Source organism: Phoenix dactylifera, chromosome 3 (assembly GCF_051530095.1).
Source record: "Phoenix dactylifera cultivar Ajwa chromosome 3, Ajwa_hap1_PhDact_Kaust_v1.1, whole genome shotgun sequence".
Lineage (NCBI taxonomy): Eukaryota > Viridiplantae > Streptophyta > Magnoliopsida > Arecales > Arecaceae > Phoenix > Phoenix dactylifera.
This window is the reverse complement of record NC_143192.1, coordinates 46,812,529-46,829,674: the sequence shown is the minus strand read 5'-3', so window position 1 is coordinate 46,829,674 and position 17,146 is coordinate 46,812,529. Positions and strand designations below refer to the sequence as shown.

Here is a 17,146-nt window from a genome sequence, read left to right as displayed (position 1 = left end):
CCTTACAAATTTCTTATTTGTATATATATTCTTATAAACTATTTCTTCTTTTTTTTTGCATGTATACCTTTAATATTTTTTTTTACATGTATACTCTTAGCAGAATAAGAAAAGATGCGCAAAAAGAAATTATAAAGATCTATGCGCAAATACTAAATTATAAGGGTATAGATGTAACACACACACACACACACACATATATATATATATATATATATATATATATATATAAACAGTAAATTGATAAGGATATACATGTAATTTTAGTATTTAGAAGAATATACATGCACAAAAATAATCATAAATGCATACACGTAGATAGAAAATTTGCGAACGATATATGTAATTTTGGATATTTATAAGGAATATATGAAAAATATATATTTTCATGCATGTATTCTCACATTGTCCCTCTTGGTAGACGTGGCTAAATGTGGAGTTCGTAACCTGTTACAATCATAACAAGTAATAATGCTTTGGAGAGGGACCTTTGTTATAGGGTCGTGATGATGTTAATGGGACTCAAGTTTACCTCATACATTCAGTAACAACAACTAATAAATTCCCTTCCCATGCCTAACAAGCGATCGTCCTCGGCACTCCGACGCTAGCTGTGCCTTGACATGCGATATTCCTTTGCCATTTTGATATCCGGCAGCGATTCTAGACGTATCCGTACTAAGTCGGAGACCCTTTATTTCCGCAATAAGCATCTTGAAGTTCTGCCTTCGACTGCAACAACATGCTTTACCCCAAGCAAGACAAGCAGGACAAGATACTCCTCTACATCTCCGGCAGCTGCGACTGCAAGGTCTCTGATACTAATCTTTTCTCTTCCATTTTGTGTCGTTCTTTCTTTGTGGGTTCACATGTTGCTAGGTTTCCTTAACTTTCTTTGCTTTCTTTCTTTCTTTTTTTTTTTCCATCCCAAACTAGTCAACATAATTCACCCGTTTATTCTGTCGAGTATTCTATGCATAATCAATGCCCTAGCGTCTTGTGGTGTCGCTTGTTTCCTGCTCCAGCTAGCCTGATGGTTGTTTTTAACATGCTTCCATCTTGAATAGTGTGTACTTGAGCAAGAAATTCTTGTTGTGCAAGATGGAGGGCTCAAGAGTTCAAAATTAGAATGGCAGAGATGAAGCTGTTGTTGTGGATTCGATGGACGACAAGTTCGGGGTCATAAAGGAGTATTGCAACAGATCATGATAAGATAGGGGTAGGAAAGAAGAGGAGCGGCCCTCTAATAATAACATGGTCATGGGTTTTGCAATAAGGGTAACGATGATGGTCAATGTAGCAGGCAGAGAGAGAGAGAGAGTATAGCAGTGTTAATTGGAAATGTAATAATTAATTTGGGTAGATGTATGTTAATATAAATAATCAGTGGGACTAATTCAACCAGTTTCTATGAATAAATAAAATCTTTGATAACTGCAGTGTTAGGCCAACCAGCCCTAGCTTAGTCTAGTTTGATTAGAAACTCACTGATTGTTAATTGAGTTTATGTGCTCCTGTATTTCATAAATATCCATGCTCGTTGATGTTAAGACCTTTATTACGTGAATGACAGTATCCCTCTGAATATATGACCAGCTATCTAGATAGATTGTTTCCACCATGACATAAAAAATAGATAACCTTACTGATTTTCCTAATAATTGTTTAATGAAACACCTGTAGGTGATTAATGCAATTGTGCTAAGCTCTATGTAGATAATTTAGGATACAACCTTAAACATGGGTAGCCTTCTCATTTTTGATTTTTATAATTTTTAGAGAACCCTATACATAACGTATTCAGTTATATTAAGCTCTTTAATATTATTTTCGACATTCCCTTCAAAATTGATCCTTAGGTACCAATTTTCAGTTGGCAGAAAGTTTTATAAACTCGTTTCTATATTCTGTATCTTCTTAAGGTAGCGAAAAGTTGTTTCATGAGCATAGATGGAAGAACAATTGAAAACCATCTATACGTATTTATTCATTGTTCTTAGTTTTGGTCCTAAAAGTTTTATGGCATTATAAAGTTAAAAACAATTCTGGATGCCTTGTAACGAGTTTTTTAGTTATGTAACATTAACAAATCTAGAAAGCAGCATCCATAATCCGGCAATAGCTAGGGTGAAACTTGAAATATTTCAAGAATACAAGATGTTATTGCTGGCTTTGTTCATTATTCATGCATGAATTTTGTTGGTTAGCATTTGGATTTTGGATTGACGGACAAATTATTTTTTTATGCCCATATTTTAGCTATTCTTCTTTATTTTAAACCTGGAAGGTCCAGGGCTCTATAAAGCTGGAGGGAGGGTAAGGTGGGGGAGAAGATGATGGAATCGGTGGGCTCGCTCCCCGTGGCGAACGTCCAGGCTCTGGCTGCTGCCTCCAGTGGCCTGAGCGAGGTCCCTCCGAGGTATCTCCGGCCCGAAGCAGAGTCGGATCCCGTCACCGGTGACGGCGGTAGTCTCGAGATCCCGGTCATCGATATGAATAGACTACTCCAACCCCAGTCATCCCGGGATGAATCCGCCAAGCTTAATCTGGCCTGCGAGCAGTGGGGCTTCTTTCAGGTCGGTAATCTAATCTTCTTATAATACATAGACAAAACAAATAATTGAAAGAAATTTGAACCGAGTTTGTTCATTCATACTCGGACTTTTTTATTTCTTGCTTTCTTTTTGTTCCCCCCTGGGGCCATGGCTACCACGATGGTAAAACGGAAACAACGATATAGATGTAACGAGACTAGTTGGCAGTAAGTTTTTCAGTGCTCGACCGGCTTCTCTAATGTTAATACTTTTTAAAACTAATCTATTTTACTTATCAGACTGAAAGATTGGATGGAGCAGGCCATGCACACCGGCTGAGCTCGGGGGGCTTGCAATTCCCCGTTCTCAAGATAAATTCGACTAAACTATAGGAATTTAATAAGTGGGCTGTTACAGTTAGTTTCCATGTCTGTTTTGTCCGTGGAAATCTGGAGGTATTCTCCCAATCTACCTATTGATTTGGATTTTCCATTGTATAACACTACTAGTATCTGCTTGTGGGTTGGGATCTTCACAGATCACATTTTAAGAGGAGCCAAACTATCCTTCAAATCCATGATGCTCCTCCAATATATTTGAAGCATTAAATGTGACATATTTTTCTTTTAAGACTTTAGCAAGAGGTCAAAGAGATGCAGAGAGATAAATATGATCAGGTATTTATCTTCTGAACTCTTGAAAAGGTTTCCTTCTTTATTATATTCCTTCCTTCTTACTATTGTCCCAAGTTCTCAATAATAATAACACTCCCTAATTCTAAAATGCTCCATTCTCATGTATATTTCGGAGTTGGTATACAATATTATATTTTGCTTGATGTAGGAAACCCTTTTGCTTCCTTGAGACAATAGCAATCTTGCATTTTATTAAATTTATAACAAATTGGCATCACCTTGATAGTTCGATTTTTTATTGTATAAATAAATTAGAACTCATACTGTTGCTTCCTCTCAACCAAAATCCTGGCTCCGCCACTGAGGCCATGTTCAGAATAATTGAGTTGTCATGACAATGAGTCCTACCAAATACTAGGTTGATTCTATATATTATTTGGTCTAAATTTCATGGGGAAGTTCAATACATAAGACTGCATTTTTTTTTCAAATAAGAGTACAATGTTTTGGTTTTTTGTCTTCTTCAGAATGCATACTTACTTTTTTATGGACCAACTGCTTAATTATTAATTTGTTCGTTGCAGTTGATTAACCATAACGTTCCCAATGAACTGATTGGGAGAATGAAGATTGATATTGAAGAGTTCTTCAAACTTCCTTTAGAGGTAAAGGAGCAATTTGCTCAGCTGCCGGGCAATCTTGAAGGTTATGGTCAGTTATTTGTCGTATCAGAGGATCAAAAGCTAGATTGGGCAGACATACTTTACTTCAACACCCAACCACTTAACCAGAGAAACGTGAGATTTTGGCCTACTCAACCACTCACATTCAGGTACAAACGCAGTGGTGTGTTTCCTTTTAGCTAAACTTGTTGTAAGTAGTAAGAACTCTTTAAGGTTGTAACCCAGAAAATGGGGAAAGATGATAATATCCCCTCACTCAGAGAATAAATTCCAACTAACCATTCTGCATTGAATTTTTGCATGTTTGGGGAAATATAGATGAGTCATTGACCAAGGTTTGCGTATTGTAAGTGGCAATGTTGAATCTCTGTTTTGTGGTTGCCTTATGTTTTATAAGAACAATTGCTGAATAAGGATTATCAAATCCAACCATTAATAGTTTGGTCAAGACTCTATGGTTTTGCTCGTGTTTTTCCAATGATTTCATAGCTCATTTTACTTTCTTGTAGTTATAGGAGAAAGAATGGCAAAAGGCAAAGTCTAATCTTTGGGAGAGTTTTTTCGGCAATAACTGATAAACTTTTTATCTTAGGATAATATATTGCTGGGCTTCTAGAGATTCATGCGATCATCACATGCTTGACAGACTTGTAGAAAATTTTATGAGACAAGCTTCAAAATTTGCAATGACAGCATTGTTTTCTGTCTCCAAATTTTGTGGCAGAATTGCTTGATCACGACAAATTGCTTTTCAAAGTGCAAGATTTGATTCATTAGAAATGAAATCTCAAGCATAGTAAGCTAATTATATTCATATATGATTCAATGTATCTAATCTTAGCTCCAATGCTAAAACAAAAGAAGATAAAGACTTGGTAAAGGACATGAAATTTTGTGTTTTGTCATTCTGCCTCCAATGACAGCACAATATTTCTTATAGTCTTCATTGAAATCACTGAAGATGATTTCTTTCATAAAAGTTTCCTGCACTTTGCTGCATTAAAGTAGAATTTATTTAAATACCTTCTCAACCTAAATCATTCTTCGTTCTTCTTTTTAACCTAAGCACTTGTGGATAACTATATTCTGCAAGCCTAGAAAACCACATCCCTCTGGCTTTACACCAGCAGTGTCGAGTGTCCCAAAACTAGGAGGCTAATTGGATTCTATTTATAACACCTTACAACTGATGCGCTAACTCACCAGAACTTTCAGCATTCACTCTGAATTGACTTAGTAAAACTCATTTATCAAATGTCTGAAGAAGATGTTGTTGCTGATGGTCAATAGACTGTTGTTCTTTGTTAGTAGAGGCTATTGTCGCTAGTAAATGCTTGCTCTTTTTTCTCCTACCTTTCTTAACCAGTGTAAGTATTTTCAGGGCTACACTGGATGAGTACTCACAAGAGCTGAAGAACACAGCAGATTGTCTATTGGGTTTAATGGCCAAGAACCTAGGACTTAATCCAGAGATCCTCACCGAAAAGACTGAGGAAGGAATACAATCAGTCAGGATAAATTACTACCCCCCATGCCCCCAAGCAGACAAGGTGTTGGGCTTGTCCCCACACTCTGATGGTGATCTTATAACACTGGTCCTTCAAGTAAATCAAGTTCAAGGGTTGCAAATCAAGAAAAATGGCAAATGGGTCCCTGTCAAGCCCCTTCCTGGTGCTTTCATTGTTAATGTTGGTGATATCTTTGAGGTAATCCTCTTCCCCTGTTGGAAAAAGTTGCAGATTTGATCATCATTTATTGAGAGTTTGTTGTTTTATTGTGAATAAATATATAAGAGGATAACTCCAGAAACTATCTTAGATTTTTATTACTGCTAGCTGTTTAAAGTCCTTTTTCTCACCATGGATCTCATTTCTCCCAAGCAAAGAAATAATGGATCTCTCATTTATATTTCTTGCTTATAGATATTCAGTAATGGGAGGTATAAAAGCATCGAGCATAGGGCTGTCGTAAGCACGGGGAAAGAACGGCTTTCTGTTGCAGCATTTCACAGCCCAAACAATGGTGCCATGATAGGTCCCCTTCCACAGCTTGCAAGAGGAAGCGAGGTAAATTATAGGACAGTGGACCATGAGAACTTTATGAAGCTCTTCTTCTCTGCTAGACTTGATGGGAAGAGCTTCTTGGATCGCATGAAGTTATGAAGGTGATCTTTCGAGAATGAAGAGGTCTGGTATAACTGTTTTCTGAACTTGACTATTGTTTCATCAAAAGTGAAATGCACTTCCAAGGTTTCTTAAGGCTTGCTCTTTAATAAAAATGAGTTTGGGTTTTACATTGCTGAATTCGGTGGTCTTAGAAAGCATGCTATATGGGACCTTAACTCCGTTCATTAACATCATTTTTTTCATTATACTAGTCAACAAGCAGGTGCAAGTCCACATTTTGGAGAAAGAAAACGAGGTTTATCATATCATCAATTTGAATGGTCTTATAAAGAATTTGGAAGGAGATTAGATTTGTTAGGAACAGATATTATAAAGGCAATTAAGCAACTGTCCTTTTAACATGATTTTCTTTCCAAAAGTACCCATTCTATGTATCAGGTAATATTTTTTTTCCATCTAAGAGCAAATTTGATAGGCTGAAAGAATCAGCTTGCTCTTATTAATAGAGTGCAGATGTATGCCGTATAAAAAGTAGAAAAATTTTCTTGCCTAATAAGCGGCCTTTTTTTTTTAATGGAGTAGGTTGAAAGCTTCCAACTAAGACCTCATCTGGCTTGCCGTTCACAGCAAATCTCCCATTACATGGAATCTGTGGTGTCTCATGCTGTAAAGAAAGTGCGAGTACCCATCATTTGTGAAGTCAAAATAAAAAATGAATTACAAAGATTAAGACGGAGAAGATAGAAATAGTTACGCATAGAAAAAGGAAAGAGATGAGAGATCATGCAAAGAGAAGTGAAAAGAAAAGGGGAAACAAAGGACCCAATAGAAAGGAATAGAGGGCTGAACACTTCTCCCTAGGACGAGAGATCTGTTCTTACCGCTCCCAAGTCCTTGGAGAGAGAGAACTGTGGATCAAAGTATTGTCTTCAGCTATCTTCTCCGGAAGATAAATAGCCACCAAAACAATATTGGAAGTCCATTGCTTGTTTTATTTATACTAAAATTTTATTTCTTGTTTATCTTTTTTTCTATTACAATACTAGTTGGAATAGTTTACCTTTTAGTGCTAGTCCACTTTAGTTAGGTTAAGCTCTAGGTTTAATATATTTGAGTTTGTTTTTTTAGTTGGAGTGTGATATTGATGTTTTTGTCAAGAGATAATATAGTTTTATAAATGGAGGAGAGAGTTAGTAAAAATTTGGAAAGAATTTTTTTATATTGACGTGAAGTGTCTTAGAGGCTTTAAGCTTCTCTATGACAGATAGCCAAATTCATTATTTTGGCTTTTATACTTTTAATAATTTTATTTTTTTTTTTCATTTTTTTCTTTTGCTATTATTTTCTTCTCGTAATTCTCTACAAATATTTTTTTGTATTTGGTATTTTTTTTGAATCTGGGGCCGGCACGATCAATCTATTTGGGGTCACATGCCATTCTACAAACAAAATATCAGGAGTCATTTTTTGTTAATAAGTTTGAATCATTGGATGGAATAATATATGATGTACCATGCCAGGTATATCTCACACACATGCTATAATTATTCCGTTTATAGAAGGCTAACTCTTGGATGGTTGGATTAAGCATAACCTTGCTTGTCAAGGCTCCATCCGTTACAGAGGAGCATTGCCGCTGATCTTCACTTTATTCCTTGTTCTCTATCCTGGGTGGCAAGCAGGGATTGGTGGAATATATAGTTCTAGATGATTCACATAAAAGTTGAGCAAGTTATTAGGTGAATTGTGATAATCTATGCGGGTTTGTGTTTAGTCCTATATCGGTTATTCGTTGGATAGATTTTGGATATTTATAAAGATCAATGAGTCCAAATAATACATTCTAGCTAGTTTTTTTGGATGAGGTCCTGGGTTGTGACAAATGGTATCAAAGAGAGCTCGATCATAACCTATATAGACTAGAAGATACTATAACACATATATCTTTGAGCTAACCACGAACTAATCGTAGTGTTTGCGATTGAATTTAGATCTTATTATTCACTGGGTAGTTTTTGAGTACCGGCATTCCCCTAAGCATATATTTGACAAAACAGTCAATTTATATGTGGACTTCTTAACCCACTTTCATCCATCTACGCTGGCGGCTTTCCCCGTAAGCATGTATTTGACAAAACAGTCAATTTATATGTCGTCTTCTTAACCCACTTGCATCCATCTACACTGGCTTTAGAAAGATTCAACTGGAAAATAGGATGCCAAACTGCATGATAAAATGGTACAGATAAGGATACGGGCATACTGATCCTTTTGCATAATTATTCTTTTCATGAAGAGCTGTTGAATCCAACTCCAACCCAAAAATTATAGGCCTTGAAAAAAAATATTTTACATCCGTCCGAGAGATTTTTTTTTTTTTTTTTGGGATTTCCATCTACTAATCGAATTTCTTTGCCTTTTCAAGCGATAATGCTCTTTTGGACGAGCAAGTTATTTTGAAAATAAGCTCACATTTCACTTTTTTTCTTGTTCTTTCCTATTTTTTTTAATCTCTTCTCCCCCACTTCCCTTTTTCATAATCTGTCCATCGTTATCTCAATAAATTTTAGATGGTTTTTTTTGGGTAAATCAGATAAAATAAAACCATTATAGTATAAAAACATCAGTGAAAATCAGAAAATAAAATATTTAAAAATTGAGATGGAAAAACCATTGCAGAAACCCACCATGGATTGCTGTCTGAAAACATAAAATGACCAAAACTTTCGATCAAAGAAACTGAAAGTATTTTTTTTGGCAAAGGACACTTTCTTGAGTAGACATGTTTGAAAAAGTAGCCAAAAGACACCAAGTCTGAACGGAGGTAGATGCACTATGCGGAAGTGTAAGTGCATCTTAAACTAATAGAACAACTCGTAAGCTCTCGTGGCTGATTCCACTCCTCTTTTCAGTTCCTACTCTAGCTATTATCCTCTCATCAGGGCTTAGGATACCAAACTAGCTTTTAAATCGTCATTGATAAATCTTCACTTGGAACCTTAGCACGAAAACTCCAAGACCATAATGGTCTAGTAGCATGAGATCTTATTTTGTTATTTGTTCTGCAACTTCAGGCACATACTTAGATTAAGTTGTTCTGAAACACTTGGCATTTTAAGCGTGGTCCAACATGTGCTCGAATACTGAATTTTTAATCCTTTTCCTATAAGCACACATCTCACATAGTTTCAATTAAATCTCCAAGCCTCAAGGCAGGTCCAGATATCTCTTCAAGTAGTCCATTTTTTTTTTCTTGTCGATTTCCTTGCCATTATTGAAGTTCCGTGTGCTTGTCTTAGAGAACCGCAATGGAAATGCCCAAAGAAATTGCATAGGACTAGCTACCCATTTCTATATACACCAGACTACTTCCATGTGGAGTACAAAATACCAATCTAATGGATGAAATCTGTTAGCTTCCATGATTAATCTGCATCATCCGCAACTGCTATGACAGTCATTCAATGCCCTCTCGGGTACTTAGCTATTCTTCTCCGAAACTAGGCACATTCATATCAAAAATGCTTCAATACACTACTTCGGAATAGAAAACAAGATCACCAATGTATCTTCCACCCTGCACATTGTTTAAAATTAAGATGGGCTAATCTTGTTGCTATAGCGGCTAGCTTGATGCATGTAGAATTACTCCTGGACAAACCAAGGCTTAAACGAGGAAGTTATTTATATGATTTTTCTGACAAACTGACTCATAGTTTGATAGAGAACATAAGTACGTCGACCGACCATGAGTTAGAGGTTTGAGTATAAATCACTTCATAGACATCTGTCTTGCTATAAAATATGACCGGTGGATTGATTTTGTTTTCTTTGGTGGGCATAATGTGTTGGTTTATGGCCACAAGGATCTTTTTCCCATCAATAATGGCGGGAGCATCGTTAACTCTAAGTAATGCATTTCATAATTGATGATGGGTACGTACGTAAGGCCTATCTTTTCTTAAATAGAGGGAGAAAATATTATTACTTGCTTAATAATGATCTTTCTATCTCCCTATTTCTGTTGTAAGTGATCTTCAGATTACTACTTCTCAAAATTTTTATAGGTATATCCTTATAAATATCTGAAATTATATGTATATCCTTATGATTTTACTATTTGCATGTATATTCTTGAGAATTATTTTTTTTTTTCCATGCCTATCCTACAATCAACATGCCATCTAACACTACGAAAAAACGAGTTATCTAAAAATGAAATGTTTGAATTATTCGTAATCCAATAAAAGTAAATGTGTAAGAATATTAATTTATAAAGAAAATAATAAATTCATGTGTACATACAACTTCAAATATTTATAAGGATACATGCATATCAAAAAATTATTTAACTAAATATTAATTAAATTAACATCATCAAGCGAAATGTAATACCAAGGATAGACTTGTTAAGAAATAACTTATAAGATGTATGCACGTAACTATATAAGTTAATTTATAAGGGTATATATAATTTTAAATAAGGATATACATCTGCATACCATTCATCTCGTATATCCCACTTACATCTAGGTTTCAAGGTCCTCTGCTATGATAAATAAAGTATCAACGTTTATCTTCGATCCATTTGATTGATATATCCCTTATTGTTGCTATTTCGCTTTTGATATGGCACATTTTAAGCACGGGGAAGGATCAGTTAATCAACCATGGATGAAATTACCCTCATACCAGTGTAGTATCCCATGGAGGTCGGATCTTTTACGGTGCAAAGCAACAATCCTGGAAAGCTGCCATGTTATCTATTTCGAAGACATACGTACGGTTGTCACGGCTCTCAAAAATAGTGAGGAAATCATTGGATGCCAAGCATGATGTGTCACGATCACCATCCATTTTCAAGATAGACGGCTATCCAATCCAAGAATGTGCAGCTCCCTTTGGTGCAGAACAAGCACTACAACTCCTGTGATTTTCTTCCATGTTGCGTTCTTTCTCGCTGTGCTGTTCTCCGGAGCGGTCAATGCGACCCAGAAATCTATCAGAAACGTGAAACAAAACGGAAAAAGAAACAATTATAGAAAATCTGCAAGCATTCCGCTGGCACATAAAAAGTACACACAAATACGCTCGAATAAACATATATAGTGTTCATTAGAAAACAAATACGAACCTACCGCGAAACTCTTTCCTCCTACCCATTCTAGTCTAATTTCTCGAATCATTACTGGTCCTAGTTAAACAGAGTTCCAGGAAATTAAAGCTCACGAACTAATGGATTCACGCACTCTCATGTGAGGTTACCTCCCTGGAACTTGGCCGGTCACCGCGCCTCCTCCGTCTGCCATCCTTGACGGCGATCCGAGGAAGGGACGGCCATGGTACTATCTCTACATTCGTTACTTGGATCGCTGGCGGTTACGGGACTCCGGTTGGGTTCTAATTTTTACCACCCCGAAGGCAGGAAAATTCTTCGACTCTTTGACGGTCAAAGCAGTGGCGCGCTCGCTCTTAAAACACGCCACGTTCCGATGACCCCATCCATCGGAGGGCACTGATCGCCCGATGCTCCACCGATGGGGCTCGTACACCGTAACATTCTCGTTTTCTCTCTCTCCCCTCCCTCCCACCCACGCACGCACGCCGGGGTTGAAGGGGTTCGTACGTGCCGGAGGCCCCGGCAGGGCCATGGGGGAATGGGTACACGTATCGCGCGCCGCGTAAAACGCGGAAGGTGCAAATATACGGTCGGGACGTGCAGGGAGAATGCGGCAGCCGTCGGCATGGGAGGAAGAGGTCGGCTCTCCGCGGTCTGATGGGGATCGGACGGGTGGACCTCGATTTCTCATTCTCCAGATTCTCTCTCTCTACGCTGAGCATTCCGTACCACGTGCCGACGTCACTGTGTCAGTGATCTTTAATTCTTTATACGGAAATAACGCCACGAGAACTGTAGTCAATTGATCGCGTTGTTGGAGTTGCATGGATTTGCTGTTGAACGGTGAATAGCAGTCGTGTGCTAGTGTGTGCTAAAAGCCTTGCAACGTGGCAGGCTTGCTGCCTCCAATACACGATCACTCCATGCTATGCTCTTATTTTTTTATACCGTGAATGTCAAGCTGAGCTCCCCTGCCAGTGTAAGAGGAAGAAGGGTACAAACTGGCTGAGTTCTATAAACCACCCCATGCTAATGCTAGATCATCAACAATTTACTTACATGGTAAACAATTGATCAAAAATGATATGGCAAGTCAGGAGTTTACTTAAATGCTATACTTCGTAAAGCCAAGTCAAAAGGACCTAAGAAAAAGATTAACAAACAAAGAGAAAGGCTTGTTGAAAGAATTTTGAGTTACTAAAGCATTAATCATTTTAATTACAAAAATTAATGCTTTGGTAACTTGAAAATCACTTAGCTAGCATGGAGCATTCCACCCCCTTTGAATACCATAAAATGCTGCTAGTAAATGTGCATTGAGCTCTAACAACAACAACAACCATAATCAAGTTCTTTTCTAACAATTTATAATCAATTTTATATATTTGAAGTTATATGCAATAAATATACTATTATAAATTCATAAAAGCCGTGAATGATTGGTTATGCATGTGGCATGTATCATTATTAAGATTGCAAATCAGAGAATAATTATATAAATCCGAATTATCTTGAATGCATATTTTGTATCATAGAGAGCAGCAATGTTCGAAACATTGATCACCATGTTGCTTATCTGAAAAATGAAGAACTTTCGTCCAATCTTTTGGCCGCAGCATATTTGGCATTCTAATGCAATACTGTATTTTGAAGATAAGCAAAAGCACTTTATTTTTTAGATGAATGATTCGGTGGATTTGCAATGCTTTTTATGGTGCAAATAGAAGATTGCATAGCACAGATCAACGGGCTGTCGCATGGATCACCGTCAAAATTAATTCGTTGCACTACAAGCTGCACACGGGCTGTCCGGCACTGTAGAGGGCGACGTGTAAGATAACGGTTAGCCGAAATCGTTGGAAAATGTAGACTTGATTGGAGCCGTCCGACGACCCCATGGAGCCAAAGGAATCTAATAACAGCATGTTGAACGTGGATACGATACCCACCGAATCCTCCCCCTCCCCTCCGTCCTTTGTTCCCACGCTTTGCCCGGCTCTTTCCAGCCATATTTCGGATATGCCCCTAGGCCCCATCCAAAGCACTGCATCGCTTTCAATGGAGGAGAGCAAGCGGCGGAGGGGGCGGGGGGACCTGCGTACGTCAATTCGTGCAAGTATAGGGGTAGATTAGGGCGCAGCCATACCAAGGACGGGACACCGAAATCACGAACGAGGAAGGTGCATACAAGCTTCCTGGTGTCAGGCGCCCGGAGTCCCACCGTCCCGCCCCCCACTCCCATCCCCAACTCCTTCAGGAGGCATCCGAGACGATCTCCCGGACGCCCCGTCGGAGACGATCTGATTTGATGGGACTCGTTCCGTCCTCTTCCGCCCATATTATTATTCTAATCAAATCCCATGCAAGAACCAAGGTTGGGGCCCTGGTGAGCAAAGCTGCGCCCCGCCCGCTCCCGGCCTTCATTTTACCGAGTTTAATGGTAAACTTTTTCTTTCTTTGTCCGGTTAAAAAACTCAAAAACCGGCGGGATTACCTCAGTAAAATCTCGGCTATATAAGCCTTAACCGTTCCCCCATTTCGGAGTAGTGTGAAAGCCAGCCACTTCTCACCGTCTCTCCTTTCCTTTATCCCCGTCTCACCACCCTTCTTTCCTCCCCCCTGCCCTCCGAATCTCTCCTTTTCTGGTTGGTAGCTGCTGGAGATGACACCATAAATCGACTTGACGGGCAGCGGAGATAAGATAAACGGGAGATAAATATATAAACATATATAAGTATAAGAAAAAGGAGAGAGGGAGGAAGTGAAGAAAGATGATGTTGGAGTATGAATGGGGGAATCCGGCGGCGGCGATGCTGCTGTTCGGGGACCAGGAGACCGGCCAGGACACAGGACAGGACCGGCCGGTGTTCGACTACTACGGCGGCCACGGTGGCCTCGGCGGCGTCGACTTCTTCCCAAACCCCCAGCCGCTGACAGCCGCGGCGCTCTTCTCGCCTCCATCATCATCGCCGTCCTCATGCCAACAGAGATATGGACTGGCGCTGCCGCCGGCGCCGGCGAGGATCGGGCTGAACCTTGGCGTGCGGACCTACTTCTCCTCTGCCTCGCCGGAGGAGGAGATGGCCGTCGGCCGGGTGTGCAGGCGGCGGACCCGCACCGCCCGGTGCCAGGCCGAGGGCTGCGCCGCGGACCTCACCCATGCCAAGCACTACCACCGACGCCACAAGGTCTGCGAGTTCCACTCCAAGGCCTCCATCGTCATCACCGCCGGCCTCTCCCAGCGCTTCTGCCAGCAGTGCAGCAGGTCGTCCCTTCGCTCAGCGTCTCCATCCTCTTTTCTTCTTGATGATTTCTGTTCCCAGAAAAATAAACTACTGCACCCTATGGCTTGCTTGTTCCGGAAATGAAATGGTGGTGCATATATACATGCAGGTTCCATGTACTGGCGGAGTTTGATCAAGGGAAGCGGAGCTGCAGGAAGCGGCTGGCGGATCACAACCGGCGAAGGAGGAAGTCTCAAGACCTTACCACGGCCACCATTACGGCCACCCATGCCAATAACAGCACCACCAACACTACTAGCGGTGTGACCAACAACTCGGCGGCCAATCCAGGGAGGATACTCTTCAATACCAGCAGCAGCACCATCAACAACAAGAGCATCAGCAGCAATAATAACTGTAGCAACCACTCTGCTACTACTGCTGCTATGGCGTTCGCCGCGTGCAAGCCGGAGACCGAGTCTTCTGTGACTCATGCGTCGCCCCCCAAGGCGCCGCCGTCGCTGCCGCTGCCACCACCAGCTGCATTGCCAAGGATGGCACTCGGGCTGGGCTGCGGCAGTGGGGGCATCATGACAGTCCCAGCTGCGGCAACAGGGCTGTCGGCCTCGTCATCAACGGGGACTTCGCCGCCGAGCGTTGCATTCCAGCTGGCTCACCTTGGAGAGTTCCGCGGGCATGAGAACAGGTTTCCCAGCTGGGATGACTCGGAGGACGGAAGCAGTATCAGAGGGCTTTATCAGAGCAAGTAGGAGAAGCAGCAGCAGTAGAATGTAGTTCTTGAGTTGCTTTTTGTTGTCCTTTTGAGTTCCTTTCTTCTTGTTCTTGTTTTTTTTCTTCTTAATAAGAGTCATCTTAGTTTTGGAAATATTGGTATGGTCACATCTCTATTTGTTCTCCTTAAGTTTTGGTAACGGTGCACGAGTGCAAAAAGGTGGCGGATGATAAAAGAGAGCTAATAAAACCGGTGGCTTTAGCCTGCTACCTCCACGTAAAGAAGAATGACGGACGCTTCTATTTAATTTCTATAGCATGAAGCGAGATACAGATGGGAAGAAGCAGACGGCATCTCCGTACCCTGTGGGTGATGAGATTGAGATTCCTTAATGCGAAAAAGGGTGCATGTTTTATTTGCTCACCCGAAGGAAACTTCCTATATCTCATTAAAAGGAGTTTAATTCATCTTCAGATACCCTCGACATTCCAAGCAGTACCTTAAACTACTGGGAAGCCGACGACAAAGATTCACATATACTCATAAACTTAATTAAACAATGACTGTCACTATACTGTAGGAGATGTACAATATCCTATTAGTATACTAATCATCTTATCTCACGGCATCATATATATGATATCTTAAGCTGCATCGATATATCAGTTTAGTGAAGAGGAGGTTATGTAGAAGTGATGATATATTAAACAGTAAGGAGACCTATCATAATGGCTCCTCACCTACTACTGTCAAGCCAGGTGGCCTTCATCGACTAGGGGAAGGCTTTAAAAGGGGAAGAAGGGAAGATTTAGGTGGAGGATTGAAGGAAATTCCAAGAATAATGGGTTTCAGGTCATCAACTAACTCTAGGGAGGAAGATGAAGGGAAATTTTACCAGTTTGGAAATCCAGGGCCACGATGCCAGTTGATACGGAAAGCAATAACAACTGAATATTGTATGGTGAAGTCGGGGGCCGCATATGGCTCACGGGGATGAAGAGAATTTATTAGGGAAGGTGGTGTAAAGCAAGTGAGCTAGACAAGCTGCTCCTACATCCAAGTTTAGGGTGACTGATATTAAATTTACAAAGGATCTAAAATTTACTTTAAAAAAAGAGATTACTAAAGAAAAAAAGGTTTATATATTTGAATGGGATTTGGTAAATTGAAATCACCTGGGTAGCAAAGTGTCTGATCCTAAAACTATTTGCCAAACTTCTTAGTTTCTTTATTTTGGAGAGCCTTCCTGTGCTTAAAATGGCTCAAGTACTTCTATAAAACTATGAAAATAAGCTTTCCTTATTCTTCTGTGAATCCCTCCTTATAACCCACTCTGATGATTCATATGACAGATTAAGGCAATTTATGTGTTTGCAAACATACATGCAACTTTTTTGCATCGGAAAGTTGGAGAAGGTATGATAGGCAGTCCGTTATGCATTACCTCAAAAGGTGAAGATGAATGGGTGAGCGATTTGGAAGCTCGATTCATTTCAGAGAGAGAGAAGAGAGAGAGAGAGAGAGAGAGGGGGAGATTTGGAAGGTTGATAAGCTTCGAGTCATCAACCAGGGAGATGTTCTATTTTTCTGATTAATGTGTAGTTCCCAGTTTTAGCATTCGATGGAAGAGAGAGAAATTAGTTGTATGGTATAACTGTACATTAATATTGGATGTTTTTTGAAACAAAATGATGCTTCAAATAGGGAGGAAAGTTCAAACGGAAAAAACAAAGAGAGAGTCAGAGAGGTACGAACTTTAAGGGTTACCTAACTAACCAAATCGAACTCATGGAGTAATTAAACTGCAAGCCAACATTTATAGCTATCTCAATTTTTTTTATTGATCAATTTAATATATCTCTTCTTTATCCAATCTTAATGAGATCGCCTTAAAAATTACTGCACACAACACACTTAACTGAAAATACAACAAAGGCTCCAGAATCCAAATTTCAAAACATGTGCAGAAAAAACGAAGCCCAAGGCTAGTGAGCGACCTCAAAAAAGCCTGGGATCATAGAACTAATGAAGTGACCTTAAAACGAGAGCATGCTTAAACAGAAAACACAACAAAGTTAGGGCTAAAGAATCC

At 39.7% G+C, this 17,146-nt stretch overlaps 2 protein-coding genes across 2 annotated transcripts; both read left to right on the top strand.

Moving 5' to 3' along the window:
• Window positions 1-742: 742 nt before the first annotated feature.
• On the top strand, window positions 743-6,155 carry LOC103716545 (S-norcoclaurine synthase 1-like). Its single transcript, XM_008804582.5, has 4 exons — window positions 743-2,576; window positions 3,754-4,001; window positions 5,234-5,558; window positions 5,775-6,155. Exons 1-4 carry the CDS (start codon window positions 2,334-2,336, stop codon window positions 6,012-6,014), a joined length of 1,056 nt encoding a protein of 351 aa, XP_008802804.4. The 5' UTR covers window positions 743-2,333; the 3' UTR covers window positions 6,015-6,155.
• Window positions 6,156-13,642: 7,487 nt separating this feature from the next.
• On the top strand, window positions 13,643-15,223 carry LOC103716546 (uncharacterized). Its single transcript, XM_008804583.4, has 2 exons — window positions 13,643-14,362; window positions 14,491-15,223. Exons 1-2 carry the CDS (start codon window positions 13,869-13,871, stop codon window positions 15,089-15,091), a joined length of 1,095 nt encoding a protein of 364 aa, XP_008802805.2. The 5' UTR covers window positions 13,643-13,868; the 3' UTR covers window positions 15,092-15,223.
• The last annotated feature ends 1,923 nt before the right edge of the window (window positions 15,224-17,146 follow it).